The sequence below is a fragment of the Mastigoproctus giganteus genome, chromosome 10 (assembly GCF_048544385.1).
Source record: "Mastigoproctus giganteus isolate SK-2022 chromosome 10, ASM4854438v1, whole genome shotgun sequence".
Classification (NCBI taxonomy): domain Eukaryota; kingdom Metazoa; phylum Arthropoda; class Arachnida; order Uropygi; family Thelyphonidae; genus Mastigoproctus; species Mastigoproctus giganteus.
Window position 1 is genome coordinate 212,746,947 of NC_143584.1, and position 18,388 is coordinate 212,765,334.

At 39.3% G+C, this 18,388-nt stretch overlaps 1 protein-coding gene across 1 annotated transcript in view; it reads right to left on the reverse strand.

Moving 5' to 3' along the window:
- Window positions 1–18,388, reverse strand: part of LOC150079864 (CD151 antigen-like) — an 85,090-nt gene that overhangs the window by 5,515 nt on the left and 61,187 nt on the right. Inside the window, exon 5 of the mRNA XM_090383260.1 lies at window positions 17,276–17,458. Coding sequence (XP_090239386.1) covers window positions 17,276–17,458 — 183 coding nt within the window. The remainder of the gene's footprint in view (window positions 1–17,275; window positions 17,459–18,388) is intronic.

Here is an 18,388-nt window from a genome sequence, read left to right on the forward strand (position 1 = left end):
AAGTACTCCATTTGGGTAGCAGTAACCCAAGAGAAATGTACCAACTGTGTGGTACTACACTCAGGGAGGTGGAGAATGAAAAAGACCTGGGGATAATTGTGGATTATTAAGGATGCTCTCATAATTATGGCTAAGGGTTTGCTTGCCTCCTTCAATATAACTGGATAGGTTCTATCTGCCCCAGGTGCCTTTTTTATGTATAACTTCAACAGTTTTTCCTCCACTTTGCTCTCCATTATTACAAAATCATTTAACTCCCTGCTAGAGTTTACTAAACTTCTGTCCTCCCCTTCCTTACAGAATTCCTCATGTGTGAATGTAGAGGCAAAATACTCATTCAGTTTGTCAGATATCTGAGCAGGATCATCAACAGTCAAACCACCAACATCAAGTGGACCAATCTGATTCATCCACTTCCTTCTTTTTACATAAGTAAAGAAGTCTTTGTTGTTTTTCTTTGCATCCTTTGCCAAGGATTTCTCATAATCAGCCTTCACTTGTCTAACCTCCTTTGTGACTTGATTACAGACTAACTTATATCCGCCATAGGCTTCTGTGTCACCTGCTAATTTATATGCATCACACGCATTTTTCTTCTCTGCCATGAGCCTCAGTAGCAGTTCATCTGACATCCATTTAGGCTTAAATCTTGAACAGTATTTCTTAGTTGGTATGAAAAGCCTAGTAGCTTCTGAGATTAATTCCTTCCTATTTAGAATTCACTGTTTTTAATATCATCAGTTGATCCCACTGTATTGAATTTAAGAACTGCCTGAGACCACTGTAGTCACCTTTACAAAAACAAAAACACTTCCCTTTATCCTTGATGGTAGTTACATCTTTAAGTAAATCCCACATCAGTAGACTGTGATCACTGTCACCTAGTGGTTCCTTTATCTGCAAATTCCTAATGCATGAGTCATCACTGCTGATAATCAGATCAAGAGTATTACCCCCTCTGGTTGCCCCCTGAACATGTATTTGTTTATATAAAAGTCCAATAATCCAGCACCTGAGCAGACCAGCTAACACATTACACAATTTTTTTGCTGATGTGTAGGATGAATATTTTTACTCTGAATAATAAAATCCTAAACTCTAAGGTAAACACAATTATACACAAAGCTGGTAATAGTATTAATAGTGGCAAATAGAGGGAGCTAGGATTGAATCTCATCAAAGATTGGAAGAATTTCTAAAGTTGTCTTAATTTGAGTTGTAGTTAACCAACCTCAGGTGGAGGGTATAGGATTTTGCCAGTGAGACATTCTGGGTTTTTTAGCATGAGATGAAAAACCAGAATAACTCACAAATTTAATGTCTTCCTTGGGCTACGTGTGCTCCTATGTTACTCTCATGAAGTATTTAGTTTCCTTCCAATGTGAAAATCATTATAGACTATTAATGTGTTTAACATTCAATGAAATTATGGCTAGTTCCTAAACATTGGAACAATATTATAAGTGTTAGGATGCAGAATTTTTAAGCTCCTACAAATGGACAAGTTCTTTGGAAAGTTTTACTGTCTTCTTGATTTACATATTAAACTGTTTTAAAAATAGATTAGTCTAAGTCACATTTGTTAGCTTATTTTTTAAATATAGCTAGTGATTTTGATTTTGCAAGTTATGACTCCCTACTTGTACCACTATTGTATTAGTGTTTTGGCACGAATATTGTAGCACATAACCAGAAGTGCAGAGGAATAGTAGGGTTTTAATTGTGATAAATAAGTGGCTTGAAGGTTCTAATCACTCATTGGGCATATATCTTTTTTGAGTTTAGCTAAGGATACAACTAATTTAACACTGTGATCGTTATGGTATAGCGTAATGTATATCTTGAACTTTATAGCGTGAGGTATAGTTAAAACTAGATAGCATAACACGTCTCACTGCATTTAAGAATATATTAGCTTAGTGTGGTATTGTCAATTAATCAGTTAAATTTATTAATCTTATTAATTTTCATTGTTAATAAATTAAATTGTATTTAAATGGAAATCATGCCCCAGACTAGAGCAGCAAAGCAACAGTACCAAAGTAGTGGGAGTGCTATGGCTTGGGGAAGAACCGAAGGGGACAATTTTCCAATGCATCGCAGCCTAAAAAAAACGTGCAACTTGTGAAGTATTTGGAGACCTTTCTGGAACATGACACAGTCTAGCCAAGGAGGATGTCTTTGTGTGTGCTAGTTGCAGAGTAGAGTAGATGCCCCCAAAAGAATTAATTAAAATGGGGGTGCCACCAAGCACTCAGCTGCCCAATTCAGTGCCAGAGCCCACTCTTGTGAATCAGGCAACACAGCAGCAATCTTCAAAGCTGAATATGCTTGTCCCACAGGAGCTAGTTATTGTTGGTGATTCTATTGTCAGGGAAATGGGAAATATATTGTGCAAAAAGGACAGGTGGAATAGAACCAAGGTATGTCTGCCAGGGGAGCAAAAGTTGATGACATAGGGCCGATATCATCTTTAAAGGGAACAAAAGATGATATTATTGTACACATTGGCACTAATGACATTAAGAGTAGGAAATCTATGGACTTACTTAACAAGTACAGGTCAATGTTGAAAAAAAGTCACCTTAGAGTTAAATTTGAAAGTGCCTGCAATTCTGCAAAGAGACAATAGTTGGGAGTATATAATGAGAGCCTTGTCAATCAATCTGGCCCTAGTCTGTGCTCGTTAACTGGAGAGATTGCTTCTACAGAGATGGAATACACCTAAATAGAAAGGGTGCAAGAATATTTGATGATGCTATCTAGGCTAGCGTTTCCCAAACTACGTTCTGCGGAACACTAGTGTTCCATGAAAAATCATATTTAAAAAATAAAATTAAATAAATAAAATTTTGCATATTTGTAGCATACACCACTTTGGTATTATTATAATTTTTAACATAATTTTTTTTTTTGGTTATTAATATAATAGTATAAACTAATAATCAAATAGAACCAAAAGGAAAGTATGATGACAGCTATTTTGGCAGGCTTTTGCACAGAGAGGTATGAGTAGAGGTAATGACATCTGTGAAAAAGTAGCAATGTAGTGATCTAATATGCCACTCGTATGTCATTTAGCTTGGAGTACACGGGTTGAAGGAGAGGGAGAAGCGAACCGATATCATAACTAAACTCACTTCCTTGTATAAATTTTTTTTGATAATTATCAGTATTTTGAAATATTTTTATTAAAATAAATGACCATGGATTTGTGGTTGAAAAAAGGAACTTTAAAACGAGAAGCAAGTACTTCTAGTATTGCAACTGTGGTTGATGAAAACGAACTCAATATTGTCAAAGTTCAAAGTGAGGATGAACAATTGCAACCTTTTGTTACCCAAAAATCCGAAGTGAAAAAACAGGACCCAACTAATAAAAGACTAAAACAAAAGTATGATGACAGTTATTTGAATTTCAGCTTTACATGTGTTGGAAATAAAGATGCTCCTAATGCACAGTATGTCGAATGTAATAAGATATTAGCAAACAGTTCTTTGGGTCCCACTAAACCTGTGTTTCGTAAATGTTCCGTAAATATATTGTGAGATAAAAAGTGTTCCACGACTAAAACGTTTAGGAAACACTGATCTAGGCAGTGTTAGATGGGTCAGAAAACTGCCAGCTTCAGGGATACAGAAACTAATCGATTAAAAATGGCCACAGGCAGAGGTGACAGGATTCTTGCACTGCTTCTACTGGAACGAGCAGCCACCTGAAAAGCAAGGTGCTGGAGATTTCAAGGAATTCTGGGAGTCATCATGGAACAAGTGAATACGTGGGCTATGTTAGGGTAACTAAGAGTAAGAACAGGTATACGTATACTTGCACATACACCAATGCTAGAAACACAGTAAATGAATTTAATGAATTTGAAGTGCTGGTCAAGACATTAAAGGCAGATATTGTTGGCATATCAGAGGCACGGTGTCACACAGATATAAGGAATGCAGAATTGGAATTTGGGGAGTACAATGTGTACAGAAAGAATAGACAGGATAGGAAGGGAGGAGGGGTTATGCTGTTAAATAAGAAACACAAAATCTAAGGCAGTGCATCAGTTGACATTGGTGGACAGTGAATGTTCAGTCAGCCTGGTGTGACACGGGAAAGTAAAAATGAAAGTAGGAGTGTGTTAGAGGCCTACTGACTCTGACAAGTACAACAAATAATTGTACAGAGAAATAGAGCAGATCAGTAAATCAGAATTTCTTATAATGGATGATTTTAGCATTAGCATTAGCATTTAGCATTAGTAGAGGCATTTGATGCAAGAAAGCAAGCTTATGCAGCATCAGCCAAAAAAAAAAAAAAAAAAAAAAAACCACTTCCACTTCACCCCTCTGTTCGTTCAAAATACCTGTCCAGCTGAGCCTTAAACTTATTTAGGCTATCAACCTCCACCACAAGGGATGGAAGTCTGTTCCACCAACCAACCACCCGCTGGCTAAAGACAAATTTCCGCACGTCTATCCTACATCTGTCTTTCCTCAATTTGAATTTATGCCCTCTCAGGTGATTATTCTGAGCTAGAGGAAGAATCCCATCAGCATTGAGCATGCTTAAACCATTCAAGGCTTTATACACCTCTATCAGATCACCTCGCTGGTGCCTAGTCTCCAGACACTGTAATTTGCAAAACTTAAGCCTTTCTTCGTAAGAGCACCCCTTTGTTCCATTCACTAATCTTGTTGCCCTTCTCTGTACTCGTTCCAGCAGCTCTACATCCTTCTTGAAATGAGGCCTCCAGACCTGTATACAGTACTCTAGGTGTGGCCTGACCATCGCCTTATACAATGGAATAATCACCTCCTTATCCCTGCTGGAAAAATTCCTGTATATCATTGACAATACTCCTTGAGCTACTCTTGCAGCCCGTCTGCACTGCTCAGAGAACTTCATATCTGCCTGCACAACCACCCCCAAGTCCCTTTCATTCTCTACCACTGTCAGTGTTGTACCACAGAGTTGATACGTTGCTCTGGGGTTGCTGTTTCCCATGTGTAGTACTTTACATTTGTCAATGTTAAACTTCATTTGCCACCTCTCAGCCCATCTGCTCAACCTTTCCAGATCCTGTTGCAGCAGCATAGTGTCAGTAGTGTCCTTGACAACCCTGCCAACCTTTGTATCGTCTGCAAACTTGGACATTAATCCCGATATACCATCATCAATATCATTTATAAATACAGAAAACAATAATGGACCCAACACTGAGCCCTGAGGGACTCCACTAATAACATCAGTCCACGATGAGCAGTGTCCATTGATTACCACTCTCTGTCTTCTCCCCCTCAACCACCCCTTTATCCATAGCAGCAATTTGCCTCCAATGTCACACTGCTCCAATTTGTGTAGCAGTCTTCCATGTGCAACAGTATCAAAAGCCTTTCTAAGATCCAAGTATATAATATCAAAGTTATTCCCTGCATCCAGTTCTTTTGTGACTGCATCATAGTATCCAATCAAGTTGGTCAGGCAAGACTTCCCCTTAACAAAACCATGCTGTGTCTGAGCTATAACTGAAGTCTTGTCTAAATGATCCTGCAGTGCGTCTTTAACCAGTGCCTCCATTAATTTTCCTGGAACAGAAGTTAAGCTCACAGGTCTATAATTACTTGTGTCAGCCTTTGATCCTCCTTTGTGAATTGGGGTCACATTTGCACATTTCCAGTCTATGGGTACCTCCCCTGAGTCCAAGGAAGCTCTCATAATTATGGCTAAGGGTTTGCTTACTTCCTTTGCTGCCTCCTTTAATATAACTGGATAGATCCCATCCACCCCGGGTGCCTTTCTTGTGTTTATCTTCAACAGTTTCTCCTCCACTTTACTCCCAGTTATTTCAAGATTCTGTAACTTACTGCTAGAGTTGAATACACCTCTGGCATTCCCCTCGCTGAATAACTCCTCATGTGTGAATGTCGATGCAAAATATTCATTTAGTTTGTTAGCCACCTGAGCAGGATCATCAACACTTGACCCATCAATATCAAGTGGACCAATCTGATTCATCCCTTTCCTTCTAGAGTTTACATAAGTAAAGAACTCTTTGCTGTTTTTCTTTGCATCCCTTGCCAAGGATTTCTCGTAATCTGCCTTCGCCTGCCTAACCTCCTTTGTAACTTGGTTGCATATCAACTTGTATCTATCATAGGCTTCTGTGTCATGTGTTAATTTGTAAGTATCCCATGCATTTTTCTTCTCTGCCATATGCCTCATTAGTTCATCTGACATCCATTTTGGCCTAAACCTTGAACAATATTTCTTAGTTGGTATGTAAAGCCTAGTAGCTTCCAAGATAAGTTCTTTGAATGCTTCCCATTTTGAATTTGCTGTTGGTAACATCATCAGTTGGTCCCACTGTATAGAATTTAAATACTGTCTCAGTCCATCGTAGTCGCCTTTACGGAAGCAATAACCCTTCCCTTTACCCCTAATGGTAGTTACCTCTTTCAGTAAATCCCACTTCAGCACACTGTGATCACTGCCACCTAGTGGTTCATTTATCTGCAGATTCTTAATGCATGAAGAATCACTGCTGATAATCAAATCAAGAGTATTACTCCCTCTAGTTGTCTCCCGAACATGCTGATGTAGAAAACAATCATCCAATAAATCCACAAAAGCCCTGCTAGTGTGTGAGTATCCAGCCCCCAAATTCCAGTCAATATTTTAACTCTGGAACTTGTGGGTTGCTCTCACACAATAGTAAGACTTTTGTGGATTTATTGGATAATAAATGATCTGATTGTCAGCTTGATTGTCTCTTGATCTGATTATCAGCAGTGATTATTCATGCATTAAGAATCTGCAAATAAAGGAACCACTAGGAGGCAGTGATCACAATGCACTGATGTGGGATTTACTCAAAGATGTAACTACCATCAGGGGTAAAGGGAAGGGATTTTGCTTTCATAAAAGGTGACTACAGTGGTTTCAGAATTTTTAAAGTTGTTCTTAATTGTGGTTTCAGACAGTTTTTAAAATTCTATACAGTGGGACCAACTGATGTTACCAACAGCAAATTCTAAATGGGCATTCAAGGACTAATCTTGGGAGGTACTATGCTTTTCATATCAACTAAGAAATACTGTTTAAGGTTTAGGCATAAATGGATGTCAGATGAACTAATGGAACTTATGGCAGAGAAGAAAAATGCATGAGTTGCATATAAAGTATCAGGAGACACAGACACCTATGGCAGATATAAGCTAATCTGTAAGTCACAAAGGAGGTTAGGCAAGCAAAGGCAGATTACAAGATATCTTTGGCAAAGAAAAACAGCAAAGACTTCTTTACTAATGTAAATTCTAGAAGGAAGGGGATGAATCAGATTGGTCTACTTGATATTGATTGTTCATCTGTTGATGATCCTGCTCAGATAGCTGACAAACTGAATGAGTATTTTGCATCAATATTCACACAAGGAATTCTGTAGGGAAGTGGAGGAGAAATTGTTGAAGTTTAAACATAAGAAAAGCACCTGGGAGTGGATGGGATCTATTCAGTTATATTAAAGGAGGCAGCAAAGGAAGTAATCAAACCCTTAGCCATAATTATAGGGGCATCCTTGGACTGAGGGAAGGTCCCAACAGACTGGAGATGTGCTAATCTATTACAAATTCACAAGGGGGTTTTCAAAGGGTGACATGAGTAATTACAGAACTGCTAGTTTAACTTCTGTTCATGGAAAATAATGGAGTCACTGGTTAAAGAAGCATTACAGGATCAGACAAGACTGCAGTTATAATTTAAAAAACACAGCATGGTTTGTTAAGGGGAAGTCTTGTCTGACCAATTTGATTGGATACTATGATGTGGTCACAAAGGAACTGGATGCAAAAAATAATTTTGATATCCTATACTTGGATTTCAGGAAAGCTTTTGATACTGTTGCATGTGGAAGACTACTGCACAAACTGGAGCATTAGGGGCAAGTTGCTGCTGTAAATAAAGGGATAGTCGAGTTGGAGAAGACAGAGGGTGGTAATCAATGGGCACTGCTCTTTGCAGGCTAATGTTATTAGTGGAGTCCTCCAGGGTTCAGTCTTGGGCCCATTGTTATTTTCTATATTTATCAATGATACTGATGAAATATATCAGGCTTAATGTTCAAGTTTGCAGACAATATGAAGGTTGCCAGGTTGTTAATGACAGTAACGAGAATATGCTATTATAACAGGATCTAGAGAAGTTGGGCAGATGGGCTGAGAAGTGAAATGACGTTTAACATTTACAAAGACAAAGCACTGAATATGGGTAGCAGTAATCCCAGAGTAACATACCATTTGTGCAGCACTATGCTTAGGCTAGTGGAGAATAAAAAGGACCTGGGGTTAATTATGCAGTCAGATATGAAGTTTCCTGAGCAGTGGAGACAGGCACCAGAACAGTTCATCGGGTGTTGCCAATCATATATACAGGAACTTTGCTAGCAGGGATATGGAGGTGATTATCCCTTTGTATAAGGCAATGGTCGGACCACACCTTTGGTCCTTGAGGTTGTCACAGACATTCTCTCAGATATGCCAGACAAGCTGTACTTGCTACCTGGGAGTCTAAAATGCTGATGGAACTGATATTGGGGTGGCAAGTCAAGTGGACCCAATTTCGGCGAAGTCCGGACAGTCTGCAACAGCCAAATCTTCTGCTTGCACCTTCATGATGGTGGGACTGTTAGTAATCCTGGGTATAACCTCCCTGCACAAGCATACAGTGGGTGACCACCCAGGTGCGAACCAACGTAAGCAGGTGTCGAGGTGTGGAACCCACACCACATGGAGGAATGCTGCCGCTCTGTGTTACCAGGCAGTAATGGGTGGTAGATGACTCTCATCAACCAGTGCAATACCATCACTTTGCTTATTGGAGGCTTGAAGTGGTGGAACCCATGTTTAGTCTCCAGTGCTAAGTTCTGGTCAACCCTTCCCCATCTCTTCCATCATGCAGTATGATTGATGACTTTTGAGGTTATGATGAACATCGTGGCGCGATCCAATCTTCCTTACATTTCGAGGGTACAGCTCTAAAATGGTGTTCGCAGGCCGGCCGATTGTTAGTACACTGGACTGAACCTATTGGTAACTCTCTAGGAGGCTTCCGGATCAGTTAGTGTATAATCTTGCTACCTCTACTCTGCCAGATAGTGACTGAAGGGAGTCCGAGTAGTGTGTATGCGGGGGGGGGGGGATTTGTCGAGGCTATGTTATGTCAAGGATCTGGGTATATTCTTACCATGTGTACGTCATATCCAAAAATTTCTTTACTTTATACAGCATGTCCCACCCACTTTTTCTTACTATTGAATACACCATGAATTGTCAAACTAATAGAATAAGCTTATCTGTGAAAAGGTCTAAACCGCCCAAACACTTCCTAATTCATTTCACAAATATACGTGGTCTCAATTCTAATAGTGGAAATAGACATCTCAATCATTGAGATGTCTATTTCCACTTGCAGTCGGCCAAACCCCATGTACCTTTTCTGACAGAATCTCAGTTATTGGTTGATTCAACTACTCATCTCTCATCTCATTACTCATCTCAGCTGCCAAACTATTTGCTATATGATTCCTTTCGCCTCAAAGGTGGTACTTGTGCATATGTCCATTCCAATATTCCCTCTCAGAGACTTGGTAATTGGGAACTATTGATGATGTCACCAACAGACTGTCAGATTTTAAAGGGGGTAAAGAAAATATTATTATTCATGTGGGGACAAACGATATTAAACGTACACAATCTGACGATTTGTTGGAAAAATACAGGACCATGCTGAGGAAATGTCGCGAGCTAGGCCATAATGTCTATGTGTCTGCAATTCTGCCCAGACACGATAGGAGGGATTATATGTTAAGAGCCTTGTGGATTAACTCAAGACTTGAAGGAATCTGCAAGGCTTTAGGGGGTAAATTTCTATCAGCATGGCCCACACTTGTAGGTAGAAGGAATTTGTTTTGTAGAGACGGGATACACTTAAACAAAGGTGGTGCAAAAGTTTTTGCCAGTATTATTGAGGATACCTTAAAGGCTCAGGGAAACTGCTAGTTAGGGGGGATGTGGGTAATACTGACACGCGTTTATCTGATAATATTGGTCAATGTAACTCTTGCACATACCTTAAGAGTTCTTATCTGTTACCCCAACTGGACGTATTATCTAGATGTTCTGGAGGCAAAGACGTTTCACGTGAGCAGGCAGCTAATATCAGGGAAGAGAGCCTAAAAAACTTCAAGGGTTGTGTTAGGGTTGTTAAATATACAAGAACAGTAAATCTTAATTGTTTATACAGTAACGTTAGAAGTGTCGTCAATAAAATGAGCGAATTCGAACTGCTGGTTAAAACAAGTAACGCGGACATAATAGGGCTTACGGAGACGTGGTGCCACCCGGAAATTGGGGATGATGAGTTTCAGTACGGCTTGTATAATGTATTTAGGAAGGATAGAGTAGATAGAAGGGGTGGTGAGGTAATGCTTCTTATCAGAAGCAGCCTGAGTGCGACGATAGCTTTCCCAGATTCAGACATTTCACATACTAGTATAGAGTCTGTATGGTGTGAGATAGTTGGAAACAAAGGTACAATGCGAGTAGGCGTAATCTACAGACCAGGTGATTGTGAAGACTATGACAAAAGCCTCTACATGCAAATGGAATGGGCAAGTAAGCGTCAATGCCTTATTATGGGTGATTTCAATTTGCCTCTAATTGATTGGAGTAAATGGGAAGGAAACTCGACATGGGGAACAAAATTTTTAAATCAACTAGATGACTGTTATTTGTATCAACATGTCAGGGAAAGTACTAGAGAAAAGAATATCCTAGACCTCATCATCACACATGAATCAGATGACATAACAGGGCTGACAGTAGAGGAACCAGTAGCAGGAAGTGATCACGGAGTTCTACGGTGGATGATGACGAGAGAGGTAGCAGAAGTAAAAGGCAAAGGAATGGGTTTTAATTTCAGAAAAGGAAATTACGATGCCTTAAGGTACTACATGGCCTCTATTAACTGGGTAGATATCGCGCAGAGAATGAATACAATTGAACTGTGGTATGCTTTTAAAACATTAATCACAGATGCCTTGAATGCGTATATACCATTAAAAAAATACTCCACGAGAAGGGTTCCAAGTTGGATGAATAGTGAAGTTGCCACATTACTTGAGCAGAAAAAGGTGGCATGGAAACGTTACAGAGCAATAAAAAGTACTGAAGCCTATAACAGCTACAAGGTGATGTGTAATAGAGCCACAGAAAAGGTTCGACAGGCAAAGGCAGTTTATGAGAAATCACTAGCAAACAGGGGGGATAAAGAATTCTTCACATATATAAATGCCAAGAAGAGCAGGACAAACCAGATCGGACCTTTACGTAAGGGAAAGGGGATAGTAATAAATACACCAGCTGCCGTTGCAGATGAACTCAACAGTTATTTTGCATCGATATTTACAAATGAAAAGCCTTTTGTGGCAATGGGAAATTGTGGGAGCGAAGTTAAAAAATATGTAATTAATGATATTGAAATTTCGCAAGATTATTTAATGAAAAAACTTTCAAGCCTACAGACTAGTAAGGCTCCTGGAGTTGATGGAATATACCCTATAATCTTGAGAGAGGCGGCAAGCGAGTGCATTGAACCACTGAGGCTGGTTATGCGAGCATCACTAGACTCTGGGGAGATTCCCTTGGATTGGAAAAGTGCAAATGTATCTCCCATACATAAGGGTGGCTCTAAAAGTGAAGTGGGAAATTATCGACCTGTCAGTCTGACTTCAGTAGTAGGGAAAATCATGGAGGCATTGATCAAGGGTGGAATTCAGGATCATTTGGATAGAATTGAAATTCTCAAGGATACTCAGCATGGTTTTGTAAAGGGAAAATCATGTTTAACAAATCTGGTTCGCTATTTCGAAAGGGTCACTCACGAGCTGGATTTAGGAAATAATTTCGACATTGTTTATTTAGATTTCAGCAAAGCTTTTGACTCAGTCCCACATGAGCGGTTGCTTTATAAGCTGGAACAGGTTGGAATCACTGGGAAAATCCTTAGATGGATAGAAGGATGGCTTCAGGGCAGGAGGCAGAGGGTTGTGATAAATGGCTATTCCTCAGATTGGGTTGATGTAAGTTGTTGTTGTTGTTGTTTGGTTTTTAGGAGCATTAGCAACTAAGGCCATATTGCTCCGGGATATGCGGTGGTCATTCCTGACCTTTCCGCATCCTCCGTATTTGGTGGTGACGGGCTCGAACCCCGGTCTAATCAAGAAGCGTGTGCTACGCACTGCTGCTCCTTCCCACCTGGCTACGGAGGCGCCCGGTTGATGTAAGAAGTGGGGTTCCCCAAGGATCAGTATTAGGACCACTGTTGTTTTTAATTTTCATAAACGACATTGATGAAGGGATAGAGGGCGTGATGTCTAAATTTGCAGATGATGTTAAAATTGGTAGAGTAGTTAATGATCACTGTCAAGCTGAGCTTCTTCAGAGAGACCTAGATAGACTTCAAGAATGGTCAGAAAAATGGCAGCTGTGCTTTAATCCAACAAAGTGTAAGGTATTACACCTGGGAAACAGTAATCCCAAAATAACTTATTCACTAGGTGGAGTTCAACTAAACCCAGTACTGGAGGAAAGGGACTTGGGTGTTACGATACGGTCAGACATGAAATTCTCTGAGCATTGTAAACAGGTTGCAAGGAAGGCCCATGGTGTCCTATCGATGATCTATCGAACTTTTGCAAGTAGAGATAGGGACGTGATAATCCCATTATATAAGGCCTATGTTAGACCACACTTGGAATACTGTGTTCAAGTATGGAGACCGCACCTAAAGAAAGACATCGAGCTTCTTGAAAGGGTGCAAAGAAGGGTAACTCGCCTGGTGAGATCGGCAAAAGGGCGTCCTTATGAAGAAAGACTTCGAATATGTGGGTTGCAGAGTTTGGAAACTAGACACCTTAGAGGAGATTTGATTGAGGTGTTTAAGGCTCTGAGAGGCATCAGTAAAATGAATGAGGACAAAATTTTCAAGATTATAAATGATGCTAGAACTAGGGGACATAAATTCAAGTTACGCAGGGAAATGTTTAGATTGGACTGCAGGAAGTTTTATTTTAGCCAGCGAGTTATAAATTACTGGAATAAGTTGCCTTCATGGGTGGTGGAGGCCGACAGTTTGGGGAAATTCAAAGGTCATCTGGATAGTACTTTCGGGTAAGGGAAGCGCATAGGATGATAGGATTAATTTCCTTTTTATTTAATTTTTAATTTCATTTTATTATTTTTATTTATTTATTAATTATTATTATTTATTTATTTAATTTTTGTTTTTATCATTGTTTTGTTCGGATTTTTTTTTTTTTTTTTTTTGGCTGGTGCAGCATAAGCCATAGGCTTTCTTGCACCATACGGCCGTTACTAATACTAATACTAATACTAATATCCTCTCTTTGATCTTCTCTGGCTCAAAATCTCTCTACCTCATTGTGTCAAATTCATCTGTTGTCTCTACCGTTCCCCCAATTCCACTAATGACTGGAGCTCTTTGACTTGCTCTCTTTGCAACTTGACTTTCTCCAGTCCAACTATCCTAATAGTGAGGTAATTTTCCTTGGTGATTTTAATGTTCACAACTCCAGCTGGCTTACGTTTTCAAGTCACACCGACTCAGCTGGTCGAGATTCTGAGGCTTTTGCAATTACTAATGACCTTGCACAGACTGTTCATTTACCTACAAGAATACTGGACAATCCTAACCATACAGCCAACACACTTGATCTTTTTCTCACAAACAACCCTTCTAAGTACACGGTCGAAGTGAGAGGTCCTTTAGACACTTCAGATCACAACTTGCTGATTGTCTCTTCTTCAATGGAACCTTTATCTCATGGCTATTCTCAACCTCATGTTGTTTGGCATTACAAGAATGCTAAATGGGATGACTTGTGAGACTTCTTTTCTTCCTTTCCTTGGTCAGATTACTGTTTCAAAACTTCTGATGTCAACGTTTGCTCAGATCGTGTCAGTGAAATTATTCTTGCAGGAATGGAATCCTTTTATCCCACACTCCACTTTAAAATCTTGTCCTTTAACTAAACCTTGGTTTTCCAATAAATGTGCTAAGGCTGTTCAAGAGAAGAACATTGCGTATCGCAATTGGCTTGCTTCTAATTCTTCAGTTTCATTTTCTGCCTACAACAAAGCTTGCAACAATTGTAAAGCAGTTATTAATCAGTCCAAACTAGTTTGAACGGGCTAAGACTAGAAAACTTGCTTCTTGCCCTACTGGTAGCCGAGCATTCTGGTTTCTTGGTAAAGCTATTGGCCGCAACTTTTGCCTTGTTTGTTTGTTTGTTATTTGGTTTTTAGGAGCATTAGCAACTAAGGCCATATTGCTTCAGGATATGCGGTAGTCATTCTCTGACCTTTCCACATCCTCCATATTTGGTGGTCATGGGTTTGAACCCCAGCAACTTTTGCCCATCTCTGCTCCCACCTCTGTCCAAACCAGATAGTTCTGTTGTCACTTCAGCCAAGGATAAAGCTGACTTGCTAGAATCACATTTTCCTTCCAACTCATGTATTAATGATCTTGGTAAAACACCTCCCACCATTCCCAACATGCTCCATTCAATGCCTCCTATGGTCTCTTCTGTCAAAAGGAAGTCAGAAGGATTTTGACGAAACTTGATGCTAAGAAAGCTCCAGGTCCCGATGATATTTCTCCACTTGTTCTCAAAACCTGTGCTCCTGAACTTACTCCTATTCTTTGCCGCCTTCTTTCACTTTCTTATTCCAAAGGTGGTTTTCCTTCTGCTTGGAAATTTACTCATATCCAAATCCTTGACAAATCCCTCCTATCGAATAACATCTCATTGGATTTACTTCTACTCTTTCTAAAGTAATGGAGAAATCAATTAACCTCCAACTTTTAAATTACCTAGAAACCTTACGTTTGATCAACGGTCACCAGTATGGATTCCGGTGTCAATCCACTGGTGATATTCTGGCTTATGTTACCCATTTATGGACCAATTCAATGGAAAAGTTTGGTGAAACTCAAGCAGTTGCTCTTGACATCTCAAAGGCTTTAGATCGTGTTTGGAATAAAGGTCTTATAAACAAGCTTCCATCTTATGGTTTGCCACTGCTTTTTTGTAATTGGTTATCCAGTTTTCTCTCCGATCGCTCACTGAGGCTGGTGGTAGATGGCTCTCTGTCTTGTAACTTTTCCACTAATGACAGTGTCCCCCAAGGTTCAGTTCTTTCCCCCACTCTTTTCCTCTTGTATATTATTATTATTAGTAGTAGTATTAGCTATATGGTGCAAGGAAGCCTGAGGCTTATGCTGCACCAGCCAAAACAAAAAAAAAAAAAAAAAATTCCCGAGTTACCCTGAGAGAGAGATAGAAGTAGAAGGGAATCACCAAGAAAGAGAAGAATGATGATATCCAGCTGAGGACCCTGGGTGTGCCAAGCCCATACTCACCAGATGTGAGTCCCTGGGGTTAATTAATGACCTTCTTCCATTGACTGGAAATCCTATCCATAGTTTTGCCAATGATAGCACATTGCATTCCACTTTTCATCTTGAGAAACTTTGTCCTGCTCAATCAGCTTCAACTTCTTGAAAATCTGCTACCAATTCCTTAAATTCCGATCTCCAGGTAATTCTCCAGTGGGGTAAAGACAACTTAGTTGATTTCAATCCTTCTAAAAGTGAGTCTTGTCTTATATCTCGCAAAAAGGATTCTTCTGCTCCTATGCTTATTTTTGTTGACACTTGATTTCTAGGCAAAACAATATATCTCTTTTGGAGATTATCCTTACATCTAATCTCTCTTGGTACAAGCATATTACAAATATTGCTTCCTCTGCATCTAAAAACTAAACTTGGTTCTCTCTTTCGCTCTCAGCATTACTTTTATTCAAACAGCTGTTCACTCTGTACAAATCGCAAATCTGCCCTACCATGGAATATTGTTCCCACATCTGGGGTGATGCTCCCAAAACCTCTCTCAGGCTCCTTGATTCTGTTCAGAAGAGGGCAGTTAGGTTAATTAATGATTCATCTCTAGCAGAGTAACTCCACTTGCTGTCTCACAGACGTACTGTTTCTGCTGCATGCCTCTTCTACAGATATTTCCATGGGCACTGTTCTTCTGAATTTGCTTCTATAATTCCCACTCTCTCTTTCAAAACAGTCCGAACACGTGCCGCCACCAGCCAACATCCATTTACTGTCCAACTTCAAACTCACAGAACCAACTTTTCATCTTCCTCGTTTATTCATTGAACTGCCGTTTTCTAGAGCAACCTTCCTTCCTACGTATTTCCTGAAAATTACAGTCTACAGAAGTTCAAGTCTAATGTCAACAAATATCTTCTTTCATCTTCTCAACCTCCAACTCAAGCATGGTACTAAGTACTATAATAGGTTCTAATACCTCTCGTGTTTGGGGTTTACATAAAAAAAAAAAAAAAAAGTCTGGAGGTCTCATTTTAGGAAGGATGTAAAGCTGCTGGAAGAAGTACAGAGAAAGGCAATGAGATTGGTGAGGGGAACAAAAGCATGCTCTTACAAGAAAAGTTTCAGTTTTGCAAATTGCAGCATCTGGAAACTAGACACCTGCAAAGTGATCTGATTGAGGTGTTTGAGGCTTTGAATGGTCGAGCAAGCTCAATGCTCATGGGATTCTTCCTCTTGCTCAGATTATGCACCTGAGGGAGCATAAATTCAAATTGAGGAAAGACAGATGTGGAAATTTGCCTTTACTCAGTGGGTGGTTGATTGCTGGAACAAACATCCATCCGTTGTTATGGAAATTGAATAGATTAAATAAATTAAAGGAAGAACTGGACAAACTTTTGGAACAAATGGATGAGTGAAATGGGCAGTTTTTGGCTGATGCTGTATAAGCTTGCTTTCTTGCATCATATACCTCTGCTAATGCTAAATATAACCTTTTTCAAGGATATAAAATATTTAAAATAAACCACACATTCAAGACCTGAAAAGTTTCACTGCTATTAGAACACATCATTTCCATAAAAAAACATTATACTTACTACCATTTGTAGAAGAATAAGAGAAATTTACCTCAATATGATGTGTAGAACACTTCTGTATGATACTCCAGAAATACTGATACGGAAGTGTTCTAGGTATCATATTGAGGTAAATTTCTCGTATTCTTCTACAATTATTGAAATACAATGTAGAATGTATTGAGTATCATAGTTCTGTTTTATACTAATCATATACTTACTACAGTAAATACTGTAGGGTAAATTAAATCTTTATATGGAGGCTGTCCCTTATTGCAGGTAACATTGCCAACAACCACACAGCAAGACAGAGGAACTACACCGGTAAAATTCATTAATCTTTGTTCCTTCCACCATTCCGTGTTGAGCCAATCAGTGTAGTTATCAATCCCACAACAATTTTGCTATAAAAAAATATAAAATAACAAAGAAGTTAGTGAAATATAAATAAATGCTTTTGCAACAAATCACACTGATGGTATGTACATACATGCTAAAACACAGTAATGTCATTCAAACACCTATGTTTAATTTGATAATAAATACAAAAATACAAAATTCCAAGAACTAGAACTACACATTGCTCTGTGCATGACAAAATTTCCAAACTACAAGGTGTGTTTATGTTCCCAGGCCAGTGCAATAAAAAGAACACAAATTGAAGTTTAAAAATGGTGTTATTTTTATTCAAAGTAATCATCATCTCTGACTGAATGCACTTATTATATTTTATAAAAGTTTCTGAAAAGAGTCAGTGAAGGTATCCAAAGAGAAGATGTTTAGTTCAGTGGATGTTTTTCTTTACATCCTCAACATCTTGAAAATCTATTTCCTTTGAGGGCATTTTTCACCTTGGGAAAAAATCCACTTGTGTTAGATCGTGAGAGTAGGGTGGATGGTTGATTTGTAGAATGTCGTGTTTCATCAGAAATGTCTTCACAAGTGTGGAATGAGCAGGGGCATTGTTGTTAGCATTAGTAGAGGCATTTGATGCAAGAAAGCAAGCTTATGCAGCATCAGCCAAAAAAAAAAAAAAAACCACTTCCACTTCACCCCTCTGTTCGTTCCAAATACCTGTCCAGCTGAGCCTTAAACTTATTTAGGCTATCAACCTCCACCACAAGGGATGGAAGTCTGTTCCACCAACCAACCACCCGCTGGCTAAAGGCAAATTTCCTCACGTCTATCCTACATCTGTCTTTCCTCAATTTGAATTTATGCCCTCTCAGGTGATTTTTCTGAGCTAGAGGAAGAATCCCATCAGCATTGAGCATGCTTAAACCATTCAAGGCTTTATACACCTCTATCAGATCACCTCGCTGGTGCCTAGTCTC